Source organism: Emys orbicularis, chromosome 10, assembly GCF_028017835.1.
Source record: "Emys orbicularis isolate rEmyOrb1 chromosome 10, rEmyOrb1.hap1, whole genome shotgun sequence".
NCBI classification, from domain to species: Eukaryota; Metazoa; Chordata; order Testudines; family Emydidae; genus Emys; species Emys orbicularis.
Genome location: NC_088692.1, coordinates 77,523,146 through 77,536,409, shown reverse-complemented (window position 1 = coordinate 77,536,409; position 13,264 = coordinate 77,523,146). Strand labels below are relative to the sequence as shown.

Here is a 13,264-nt window from a genome sequence, read left to right as displayed (position 1 = left end):
GGGGCAGGGCAGGGGCAGGGCCTCATGGAAGGGGTAGAGTGGGGGTGTGGCCGGGGGCAGTGGAGGGGGGGCGGGTTGTATCTTTATATGAAAAGCTGTCAGAGATGTGGCCCTCAGGCCAATGTACTAGTCATTTCACGTAGCCCTCATGGTGATTTGAGTTTGAGATCCCTGGTCTATCAGGTGGATCTACATGTTCCGATCCTACTGATCAACCATATGGAAAGCAGTGTCATTCCACGTGGTGGATTTTCTGTATTTTCAGTTTGCTTTTTTAAAAACCTAGGATATTACATGCAAAAAAACGGTGTTAAAACAACATTATTAAGGTTGCAAAGTCAAACACTCAGATGTTAGAAAATGCCAGAAGTAAGCTTGCTCGTGTTCCCAAATATAAAGAACACACAATTAGTAGCCACCTGTGAAAAGTTTAAGTGACTTTCCCCACATTACATAAGAACTGTATGGAAGAGCCAGGGATAGAATCCAGTTCTTCGAGGTGGCATTCCATTGTCTTAGCCATGAGATCATCCTTTCTCTTTTTGCATTTCCCTGACTCATTCACTACACACCCTGCAACTTCTACAACAAATTAGGAAGGGGGTCTTACAAACAGCTGCCTCAATAACTACACAACCCTGATACAGTCCCTGAGCACTGAATGAGGCCTGGGTCCTGTGGAAAAAGTAGTATGTGATCATGTAATTAAAGACCGTACCATAATGCATACACCCAAGGGGTTGCACTTGGGATTCCTAGCATTCCCACTGCAGTTTCAATTAGATAGGACAGTGTTTCCCAAACTTGGGACGCCGCTTGTGTAGGGAAAGCCCCTGGTGGGCCGGGCCAGTTTGTTTACCTGCCGCTTCCGCAGGTCTGGCCGCAGTTCGCTGCTCCAGGCCAACGGGAGCTGTTGGAAGCAGTGGCCAGTACATTCCTTGGCCTGCGCCACTTCCAGCAGCCCCCATTGGCCTGGAGCGGCGAACCGCGGCCAGTGGGAGCCGCGATCGGCCGAACCCGCGGACGCGGCAGGTAAACAAACCGGCCTGGCCCGCCAGGGGCTTTCCCTACACAAGCGGCGTCCCAAGTTTGGGAAACACTGAGATAGGGGATTCTCCTCTCCCTGTCTTCAACTATTGTGTGGTTTCAGCTGTAAAATATTAAGCTTGCCAGAGGTGGCTGGCTCTCTAGTGGCTGTTGAAGAGATCTCCTGGAGCTAGACTGTGTAACAGTAGGGTATGTTTCTAAAACCCTTTAAAGCCACTGGGAAGAAAGATATTGTATATTTTTAAGATATTATCATTATGATTTCGGTGGGAGAAAAAGTGACTCCTTTACATATACTGTGGCTTGCACAAAGCACTAGAGGTTCCTCCTGGCTGATAGGTGCTACATATATGTAAGGTTTATATTATGTTAGGCATTCCTGTGAAAAATAATAGGTCCAGTACTGAACCTACATATCCCTCGTGGCAATACAGACTGTAACGACTAAATCATTCCTCATTCACTCTCTAGTAGTGAAATCTTATTGGCATAAGGAGGATTCAGGGGGGTGACTACTCTATACCACCAACTAATTGCAGGAATTAGCCTAAACCAGGGGTGGGCAAACTTTTTGGCCCGAGGGCCATATCGGGGTTGCGCAACTGTATGGAGGGCCGGGTAGGGAAGGCTGTGCCTCTCCAAACAGCCTGGCTCCTGCCCCCTATCCACCCCCTCCCACTTCCCGCCCCCTGACTGCCCCCCTCAGAACTCTCAACCCATCCAACCCCCCCTGCTCCTTGTCCCCTGACCACCCCCTCCTGGGACCCCCGCCCCCTAGCCAACCCCCCAGCTCCCTGTCCCCTGACTTCCCTGACCCCTATCCACACCCCCACCTCCTGACAGCCCCACCGGGACTCCCAACGCCTATCCAACTGCCCTCTGCTCCTTGTCCCCTGACCACCCCCTCCTGGGACCCCCCGCCCCTAACTGCCCCCCGGGATCCCACCCCCTTATCCAACCCCCTCTGCTCCCTGTCCCTTGACTGCCCTCCTGACCCCTATCCACATCCCTGCCCCCTGACAGGCCCCCTGGGACTCCCACTCCCAATCATCCCTGTTCCCCATCCCCTGACTACCACCCCAGAACTTCCATCCCATCCAACCACCCCCTCCTCCCTGACTGCCCCCAGGACCCCCCCGCTCCCTTACCCAAACCCCCCACTCCCCGCCCCCTTACCAGCAGCAGGAGCTCGCAGTCGCGACACCCGGCCAGAGCCATCTGTGCTCCCCACGCTGCCCAGGGGAGTGGCGGGCCAGAGCACGGCCCCCGCGGCGATGTGGCTGCGGGTGAGGGGGGATAGCGGGGGAGGGGCCGGGGACTAGGCTCCCCAGCTGGGAGCTCAGGGGTTGGGCAGGACGGTCCGCCCCGTGGGCCGTAGTTTGCCCACGTCTGGCCTAAACACTGGTTTCCCTCTCCCCAAGTACAGCTGAATTTATCCCATTCCCTTAAGTACAAGATTTGATTTGGATCCGCTATACATTTGGAATCTGCATGATCTACACCAGATAACGTTAACTTAGTCTTCGTTAAAAATATGCCTAGAGAATCTCTCGTCTTGTGAAAATTCCTGTCTGCTCTGCTGCTGTGGTTGCCAGGCTTTGGAATTCCATTATAGGGTACAAAGCAACATTTAAAAGAGATGAGATTGGGACACCGAGTGATTGTAAGAGGTGCCCTTGCTGCAGAGTACCCAAAACGCCTATTTGGTGTGTTTGTGTTGTACGTCTCCTTTGCCACTTTCAGAATTGTAGGTGCGGACTGCAAAAGGAAGATCTGGCCAGACCAAGCTGACAAGAAGAAATGAAGTTTAGAAAAACAACATACAACCTCAACTCCATCATCAGCAAATGATGGAATCTCTGGGGGTGGCTAATCTCCAAACACTTGGATACAAGGCGTTAGACAGCGATTGAAGTTCTTCCATATTTCACCTCTTCCTGCATTTTTTCCCCTTTGTCAAAGCTGTTGTTAACCCACTGCAGACTCTGGTTCAATGTTTGTGCTAAATTAAGTTGTGTGTTGGGGATGATGTCAGCCCAGGCAATGCAGTGGAAGGGTGTATAAACAGAATACAATTAAAGCAGTAAGGAAATATGTAAAGTAGTCAGTCAGGCTGGCTCAAATGAAGAGATTTCTCGATGGTTTCTTCTTTCCCATTGCTACCCTCCATGTCTTAAACACCACTTTTTATGTGGTATGATTAATATGACACCAGGTGGCCATTAAAATCCATTATTAGCCTGGGGCCACCGACACCCATTGCCCATATGGGTCTAGGAGGACCCATTATCCAAGTGGGACAGCAATGCCTCTGGTCCCCAGAGACCTCTGCACTCTAATCTAGCCCTGCATAGCATTGAATGTCTTGGAAAGTAGACTGCTTGCCTTACTATATTGAGTTCATCCATCAAGATGGGCATTTGTGTTCCTCTTGCAGAGCTCCTGTGACAAGGATGTGATCCTCAACATTCTCAGCATTCTCACAGACCTGCTGTCTATTGGTAAGTACTGATGCCTTAATGTCTCATTTTAGGTACTTATATGGTCCTCTTGGTTTTAGAATCTGAGAACCTCACAACATTTGAAATGTCTTTACAATCCCAACACCCCATGAGACATGGCAGTGCTATTATCCCCATTTTACAGATGGGGAATTGAGACAAAGAGACTAAGTGACTTGCCTTGTCATACAGGAAATCTGGGTGGAGTTGGGAATTGAATCTGGGTCTCCTGAGTCCCAGTTAACACCCCCACCACTGAACCATCCTTCCTGTCTTGTAGAGTGAAGATGGGTGGGACTAAAACAGGACACAGAGCATACATCCACATTTCTCTGTCAGGTGTTTGCTAGATCAATTCGGCCTAGTTTGTGTGAATAGCCCTTCAGCTTTTCCTCCTATTTATATGGAAGATGGGGGAGGGTGGTTTCCTTGCTCAACCCCTCCCCCCTACTATATAATTTTATCACATGGTGAAAGAGGGGAAAAAATGTTCCCATGATTTTCAAAGGTGGCCATTAATTTAACTGCTTCTCAAGATGTTTCAGCCTTCTCAGGGAGCTGAACGCTGGAAACATTCAGTCACCAGCCCCCTTGGAAAGAGAGAACCATGAGCTATGAGCAGGAGACAGCCTCCTGGGTTGCAGCAATTTGATTCTGTAGAGCAGTGTTTCCCAAACTTGGGACGCCGTTTGTGTAGGGAAAGCCCCTGGCGGGCCGGGCCGGTTTGTTTACCTGCCGCGTCTGCAGGTCCGGCCGATCGCGGCTCCCACTGGACGCGGTTCGCTGCTCCAGGCCAATGGGAGCTGCTTGCAGCGGCGGCCAATACATAGCTTGGCCCGCGCTGCTTCCAGCAGCGCCCATTGGCCTGAAGCAGCGAACCACAGCCAGTGGGAGACGCGATCGGCCGGACCTGCGGACGCAGCAGGTAAACAAACCAGCCCAGCCCGCCAGGGGCTTTCCCTACACAAATGGCGTCCCAAGTTTGGGAAACACTGCTGTAGTGGATTTCCCCTCAGAAAGAAAAAGTACTTGGAACTGTCAGGGAAATGAACAGCTTCTCCTCAGCTTCACTTCAGTGGTATGAAATCTCCTGCATGGGTGTAGTAATCCAAAACCCCCACACCCATAGACAACATTATTTTCAAAGTCTCCTCTATCTGCATGTTCACAGTGAAGATGATTCTTCAGGGTGTCCGGGCCACGTGAAGGGAAAATAAGTTGCCAACAGAGCATTTAACCTTAATTTTTCATCAAAATTTCCTTTAGTTGAAATTTTTCCAACTAACTCTAGTTGCCAAAATGCAGGACTCTGTGTGTGTGTAGTTTTTACATCCCTAGTGCAAGCCTCATATGCTCCTACTTTACATTCTCCCCCTCCCCCCAACTCCATCAGAGACATCATAACAGCAGCTGTGACTCTCTGTTGGAGTCGATATCATTCTTCAATCGGCTAGATGGATTCAGTGTGGATGATATGAGCCCCCCGGGGACTGAATGTACTGCTTCCACAATACTCCCAGCCTGGGTTTCCAGTAGAAAACTTCACAGCTGGCCAAAGATGCCTCTGGATTATGAGCTGTTGACACAGTAGGACCCAGAGGGTTAGCATTTGGTTTCTCTGGAGACCTTATTTGTTTGGAGGCTGACACCAAAGCTTTCCTAGGATTCATTCCCCTATCCTAGGCACTGTTGAAACTCTTTCCCTTCACTTATTTAACTTACAATATCTAGGGAAAGATCACGGAGCAGTGCACTTCTTTGAAATCTGTCAGTGTTTCTGCTGATTCTTCTCCAGCCCGTTTCAATGCACACTGAAAGCTTCAGCAGGTGGTGGCTTATATAGATAATAGCAGCTGGAGCAAGAAGCAGCATCACGCATGGTTTTGATATAGAGCAGAGATGGGCCTGAACCACAGCTTCAAACTCTGGGGGGTGTTTGAAATCCAAGTCCAGATGTACATTTTGCAAATGCCCTTTTATTTATAATGGTCTGAGCAAGAAAACACCAGAGAAGGGTCATGTAGCGGGCTTCTTTAGGTCTGATAAGCATCCTCTGAATCATATAATGTTCACTTATTGCTATGTTTAAAGCTCTGCGACAGGAAAGTTATTGACTATCCCTCCTTTTAAATTTTCTGCCCATTAGGAACAGACCGACGAATTCACTACATGATCAGCAAAGGGGGGAGTGAAGCTTTGTTGCAGGCTCTGATGAATGCTGCACAGACAGCCCAGCCAGACTACAGCATCCTTTTACCTCTGCTTCGCCTGCTGGCTAAAGTAGGCCAAAGAGGTATTGCTGTGCCATTATTACTTAAAGGATGGGGAGGGAGGAGCAGAAGGCTCCAAAGGTCACAGTAAAGGTCAGTACTGGAATCTACCAGTGTTTTAACAAGTCAGGACACTTTGCACTGAATGCTGGCTTGGTGATTCGGGGGTGGGGCAGAGTATTGTAAGACCTCATAATGGTTTCCCCCTCCAGTGGCTAGAAGTTTGTACTAAGAATATAAGCACAGCTGATGGAGATCCAGGTCAGAGAGATTCTATAATGGAGTTCATTCTGAGCTCCTGAACAGCATTTTGTGTCACTGATAAAGCCCAGCTGGGCAGTAAGTGATTCCCATACAAAACTTGGTCACTTACCAAGGCTCCTTCTCTTGTGACTTGGTTTCTGTATCCCAATAACACATTCAAAAACATGTTTCACTTGCTGCTGTGTCTCTATCCTCAGAGAAATTGTTGTCCAGCACAGCTAGGATGCCTGAGCTTTGTTCTTCACACCCAACGTTCAGTGGAAGAGTTATCTGGGAAGCTCTACCATTTTTATGATTTTGTTTTCTAGGTACTGCACCTCTACATTTCTGGCAATTGGCCATCTGCAAAAACAGCTGCCATTTTGTGAGACAGAGCTTTGATGCAGCATTTTATAGAGGAGATGCACCCACATAGCTCTTTTTTGTGGAGACTTTACTTTAGTTCTGTCTTGTTCCCCTTAACTTAAAATAGGTCATTGAAACCGAAATTACATGGCTGTTCTTTGCATATGAAAAATGTGACACCGGACAAGTCACCAGACTCCTCTGGGCCTCATCTTACCTATGTGTAAAAGTGAGGGGGAGAATACTGATTTCCCTCACAGGGGTATTGTGAGGCCTTAGTAATAAATGCTGTTTGTAAATGCTTTGAGATCTTCCTATAAAACTCCTGTTGAAGGACGCAGTGTGATTAAACCACAGCATGCAGCATTTCTGTGTCACTGTGAAAGCCACTCTTTATTTACCATCCTTTCCTTCCTGTTTGCTTTCACAGACAGGAAGTTTGGGTTGAAAGTGCAGAAACTGGAGGCAATTGATGTGACACTGAGCATGGCAAGGAAAAATCTGACTCACCACCTGAATCTCATCCACTGTCTCTGGGTCCTGCGGGTTTACGCCTCTAGTGGTAAGTGCTCCTTTCCATTTCTCATGCCAGTGAGAGTCGGAACTCCTTCTGCAGTTGCTACAATGCAAGCTAATGGTCCCTCTGCTACAGAGACGTGCATCTATAAGCAGCCTATTGGCATCTATGTTTGATAACAGATAGGAGCATATGCAACAGCTAGCATAGCTCTAGGTATGCTCTCATAGAAGGGTAACTCTCAGAGGGATCTTTCACTGTAAGATTCATTGAACCTACTCATCCAAAGACTATAGAAGATAGAAAACAGCCATGTAAAAAACCCCAACATTCAGTCCAAACGATGCAGGATCCTTCCCTTCAGTCTATTCTAGATGTCTTAGGTACTCACATGGCCCCTAATACGATCCTCCTCAGAATCATTAATGCATTTATGCTCACAACCCCCCTGTGAGTTAGGGAAGTGCTATTATCCCCATTGTACAGAGTGGTAACTGAGGCACACAGAGACAAATGAGTTATCCAAGGTCACACAGGAAGTCTGTGACAGACTGAACCCTGACCTTCTGAGTCCCTGACTAGAGCCGTACCCACCGAGCCATCCTCCCTCTTGTATTCTCCAGTGTTCAGTGACTCAAGCATTGGGATTCCTAGCTCTTCCCTCAAAAGACCACTGTGCATTCAGATATTTCCCCAGGGGGAAATGTTTTCTGAGAGGCAGTACAAATTTTCCTTTGCTCACTTTCATTCTGTTGCATCCCTTTGCATCACCTAACCACTTCCTCTCCCTCCTGGCTACTTTCCCCCTGCAGATAACTCTAGATGGTTGTCATATTCCCCTCTCCCCTGCTCTATACTCACCTCACTGGCTGGCCAAGCTGTACACATCCAGCTTTCCAAACCTTTCCTCCTAAGATTTAACGTTACTGGCTGGCAGCCCTCTAGGTCTTGTATTTACACAGGAGCTGGCCTTACTGTATGGGCCTTCTCAGGCAGGCAGCCAGCTCCCAGCATTCAGTCCCTCTGCCTGAGATAAGCAGCATTCGAAAGGGTGAGTGTAATAGAGACAACAGTTGAAATGTGTCTTAATTTGGGTTACAGAGCTGCAGCTTCACCCAGAGCTGCCTCCCACACTGAGCCCCTTTCCACACTCCCTCTGCTCTCATTAAGTGCACCTGCATCCCAATTCAGAGACTTTAGCCCATTGCACTGTGGCCTTTAACCCTTTCCGTTCGTGTCAGGACCTTGAGCCCTGCAAACACACTCTCTAGTTCATTAAAGTGACCCTAAGCTCCCACTGAAATAGTACCTAAGCATCTCCATAAGAAGCTGGTGCAAAAATGCAAACGTTTTGTTCCCAATCCCCGCTGCCCCCCAATTTCATAGTCAAAATCTCTCCTGTCACTGAGTTCCTATGTCCCACCAAGGGCCTGAGGGGGAATTCATCACTGTGCTGTGCTGTATAGGCCTAATCCTTAGGATCTGCACAAGCTCCCCTGGTGAATCCCACCCCAGTGCCTCAGAACGTCCTACCTCCTCCACCCCATGCAGCACTGGCTCTGTTAGTTCAGTGCCACATCTGTACACAGCCAGGACAAGGGCGTTGTTCTGGGATAGGCCCAGGCTTTTACGGATGTGGTGAAGAACTGGAGAATTTCCCTCCCTCCAAGTCATCTAATTCAGTGGTTCTCAAAGCCGGTCAGCCGCTTGTTCAGGGAAAGCCCCTGGCGGGCCGGGCCGGTTTGTTTACCTGCCGCATCCGCAGGTCCGGCCGATTGCGGCTCCCACTGGCTACGGTTCACTGCTCCAGGCCAATGGGGGCTGCGGGAAGGGTGGCCAGCACGTCCCTTGGTCTGCACCGCTTCCTGCAGCCCCCATTGGCCTGGAACAGCGAACACGCAGCCAGTGGGAGCCGCGATCAGCCGAACCTGCAAACGTGGCAGGTAAACAAACCGGCCCGGCCTGACAGGGGCTTTCCCTGAACAAGTGGCGGACTGGCTTTGAGAACCATTGATCTAATTGACTAGAGCAGTAGAGAACCCAGGAGCATATAACACCCTGAAGGCTCCTTGGGGGTAGGAATCTAAGCAGCCAGCCTGGCCTTGTTAAGATCTCACTGTAGCTGCTTATTGTCCTGGGTTGCTCCTTTCCCAGCGTGGGCTGCCAGCCCTGTGTGCAGCATGCCTCCCAGTCTGCGGGGAGCCGAGTTTAAGCAGCCTTGTACGCTGCACTGTCCCAATGAATAGTTTGCTATTGTGAAAGTAGCCAGGGAGCCTTCCAAGACTCTCCATCAGCAGGATGACTTGGCTGAGACCCGCATAAGCTGATGGGCCCTTTGGCAGCTTTCTGGCCAGTGGGGATAGTTAGTTACAAAGCAGCCAAAAACCCCAGCCTTGGGCAGGCATCCAAGACTCCCGCTGGCTGCTGATGGGGACGTTGATTTCTCATTCTTTCCCCCTGTTAGGACAATAAACTGTCCTTTTTCAAAGCACTTAACTGTTTTGGGCTGTACGCCCTCCCTGTTCACCTAGAGAGCCCCCATTATTAGCTTCACGCACTCGAGCCCCTGAACCTCCCCTGCTCTCCCCTCTCCGTGTGAGGTTGGAGGTTTGATGATGGACTGTTGTAGGTTAGCTTTAAAGCCAAGCAGCCAATTTCTGTGCAGCCCTTTCCCCAATACACCACTGTGTCTGCCTGCAAAAGTTAACAGCATTGCCAAGGGAAGAATTAAAGATAGCAGTGGTTGAGGTGGGGCTCCATCTGCACTCTGAAGTACCTATCCCAAGAGCAGAAAAAACCGGGGTTAGTGCAGAAAGGAAAGAAATCCTTCTCTCCTATCGCACTCCAAGTCCCTAGGAGATATTCCACGTGCATGGAATTGCCCCTGGAAATTGTGAGTGGATTGGTTGGCTCCATTTAACCCTAACCTGTCTCTAGAGAGTGCAACATCTTCTACAAATGATGAGGCAACTGTGAGCTACTTGAATGAGCACAGGGCTAAGAGTTAGCAGAATGGGGTTCTAGTCTTGAATCTGCCTGTGAGTCATTCTGTGACCTTTGATCTCTATGTGCCTCAGTTTCTACATCTGTAAAATGGTCAAAGAGACCCATTTGGAAGCCCAGAGAATCTTCTAATAATCCCAGCAGCTCCTCCTCTCTTCACTGCTCTACCTGTAACTCCAGCAACCCAAGCGTACTGCTCTGGATCTAACTCCCTGTCTCTTTTGTTGTCACAGTCTCTGCAGGAACCAAACTAGGCATTAATGGCGCCATGGAGCTGCTTTTCAAAGTCATCACTCCTTACACCAAGAAACACTCCAGGACAGTCAGGTAGGCAGCAGCTACAAGGGAGTCCATTTGGGTCTGTCCGAATGTAGTTAATATGCCAAATATACAGATGGATGAACAGGTTTAGATCAGAGCTCGAACAAGCTGCACTGGTCAGAGCCAGACCTGGAGCCAAATGTTTCTGAAGTTCTAGGGGTGTCTGGAACCGGGAGTTTGGTGCCACTTGTAAAGAAAATGAAATCAGAACTGACACAACTTCACTGCAAATGTGAAATGAACATGTTTAGAGGTACAAAAACATTCAGCGAATTGTCACTGGGCCCTGAGGATTCCCGGTGCATCACACTGCCATGCTGGGGAATGGAGTTCAGGTCCCAGCATCCGTCCCTCGCTCCCCAGTGTGGTGAGGCGTTAGGAGTAAGGTGGAGACAGCCCCTCTCAGCAACTGATGGTAACAAGCCCTTTGTGTCACGCTGCAGCAGGCTTCTGCTCCACTTGACCCGAGTGATGCAGTGATTGTCTTAAAGCAGAGCTTTGCCCAGCCCTTCTCAGATGGAGAGTTGTGATTGGCCCAAAGTGGGGCTTTTAATGGGATGGGACCCCTGCCACCTCCAATAAAATCCTAATGTCTGGGTCTATTTTTAAGCACATGGCAAATGTTGTTTCAAAGTGACTTTTTTCTGTAGAGACTAAACCTGCTCTGCTTCTCCAGCTTGCCACTAAAATTAGCCATGCAGCTGTCTGCCCCGGCCCTGTCCCCAGCCAGTTCTCAGGGTAAGATTTATGAGGCCTGCATGCCTGTAATGGGGAAGGAGTACATGGGTGAGGATAACAAACACCAATGGCTTTGCACCAGCCCAGCCTGCTACAAACAACAGAGAGAGAACACAGGCTGCTACTGTGCATGTCTGTGCAGTGCCCTACACTCACAGCTCACACAGCCAGGCACACAGTCATAAGCTTGCTCATGCAATATTCAGCATACAAGTCTGTGCAGTGCCCAGTGTGGACAGCTCACACAGCCATGTGCTTGCTCACATAGTACCCGGTGTACACAACTCACACAGACAGCTGCATGCTCAAATACTTGCTTGAACACACGGTGTACACTCACTCTCACAGGTGCTCAACCTCCTAACCACTTCAGGCCCTGCCTCCATTCCAACCCTTCCCCCAAGGCCCCACCCTACCCTGCCTCTTCCCACCCCAACCTTTCTCCCAGGCGTGCCCCGCCCTAGCTCCGTCCCCTCCCCGCAGCACCTCCTGCACGCCGTTGAAAGCAGGAGGCGGGTGACACTGGGAGGGAGGGGAAGGAGCTGATCGGCAGGGCTGCTAGTGGGTGCTGAGCACCCACTATTTTTTTCCTGTGGGTGCTCCAGCCTCGGAGCACCCACGGAGTCGGAGCCTATGCTCACTCTGACTTGTCTCAGCAAGGGTCATGGACGATAGAGAGGCAGACAGGAGAGTCTGTAACGCTAGACGGAGGGGGTGGCCCTTGTGTGGGTGCTGTTAGTGGCCCTGTGGTTGGCAGGTAGGGTGGGTACAGGCTGGGCACTAGTTATAGGCCGAAAGGTCTAGAAGGGAGGAAGAGCAGATGGACGTGCGTGGACTTGGAACTCTGATACGTGCTGAACCAACTAGGTCATCAGTTTACCATGCTGAATGAGACCATTGGTCAGTTAGGCCCAGCATATTGTCCCTGTCAAGGGCCAATACCTGGTATTCTAGGAGAAGGTGACCTAACAACCAGCCCAAATCTCACAATAATGCACCTGGCCAATTATACACTTTTCATGGGGAAGTGATTTGAATCGCTTCCCACCACCTGAGGTGATCAGCGTACACCTTGACTCATGACGCTGTCATTCTTTAAATACAGTGTAACAATGGCACACATTGCTCTTTGTCCTACATCTGTCAGGCTTTTGGGAATCTGGCTGACTTGCTTGCTTTGCTAGCTGCTTGGTTCTTAAGACCAAGCGGGCCCAACAGATGTACAGCTTCCTGCAGTTGCCTTGTTAGTGGGACTCAATTAACTTCTGCTGTGGCTGCATTTTCGGCCTTCCGATAGTGTGCTAAATACCTGGAGCTGCTTTGCAGCTTCTGTAATCTCCATGGATCCTCCCTTTGGCCTGGGCTACACTTGCAGATGTACAGCGCTGTGAGTGAAACCTGTGCAGCTGAGTAGGGAAAGCGCTGCAGTCTGTCCACACTGACAGTTGCCCAGCGCACTGTCGTGGCCACATTTGCGGCAATTGCAGCGCCATTGGGAGCGGTGCATTATGGGCAGCTATCCCACAGAGCACCTTTTCCCATTCTGGCGCCGTGGGTTGTGGGAAGGGGGCGTGGGTGCGGGGGATTCTGGGTCCTGTCCCAATGCCCCGTGATGCATCGCTTCACATCCCAGAAATCCCTTTGTTTCCGTCCACCTTTGGCGCCATCTTTCAACGATTTCTGTGCAGCGCCATCTGTCTGCGGGAAATGGAGTCCGAACTGCTGAGGCGTATGCTGATGAGTCTCGCCAGCACGTCACGTTTGGCTGTCAAACTATTCCTTAAGGTCCAAAGTGAGAGTGAGAGTGAGGAGTCCGACGATGCTATCGAGCCGCGTAACGCGTATGACACGAAATTGCTTGTGGCATTCACGGACATGCTCAGCACTGTGGAACGCTGCTTTTGGGCTCGGGAAACAAGCACCGAGTGGTGGGATCACATCGTCATGGAAGTCTGGGATGATGAGCAGTGGCTGCAGAACTTTCGGATGAGAAAAGCCACTTTCATGGGACTGTGTGAGGAGCTCGCCCCCACCCTGCGGCGCAAGGACACGAGATTGAGAGCTGCCCTGCCAGTGGAGAAGCGGGTGGCTATTGCAATCTGGAAGCTGGCAACTCCAGACAGCTACCGGTCAGTCGCAAACCAGTTTGGAGTGGGAAAGTCGACCGTTGGAATCGTGTTGATGCAAGTTTGCAAGGCCATTAATCGCATCCTACTCAGAAGAACCGTGACTCTGGGTAACGTGCAGGAAATAGTGGA

The 13,264-nt window shown here is 50.1% G+C and overlaps 1 protein-coding gene across 1 annotated transcript in view; it reads left to right on the top strand.

Annotated features, from left to right (window-relative positions):
- Window positions 1–3,484: 3,484 nt before the first annotated feature.
- The window catches only part of AGBL1 (AGBL carboxypeptidase 1), a 362,219-nt gene continuing 352,439 nt past the window's right edge, over window positions 3,485–13,264 (top strand). Inside the window, exons 1-4 of the mRNA XM_065412235.1 lie at window positions 3,485–3,548; window positions 5,695–5,841; window positions 6,858–6,989; window positions 10,181–10,274. Coding sequence (XP_065268307.1) covers window positions 5,718–5,841; window positions 6,858–6,989; window positions 10,181–10,274 — 350 coding nt within the window. The 5' untranslated portion in view covers window positions 3,485–3,548; window positions 5,695–5,717. The remainder of the gene's footprint in view (window positions 3,549–5,694; window positions 5,842–6,857; window positions 6,990–10,180; window positions 10,275–13,264) is intronic.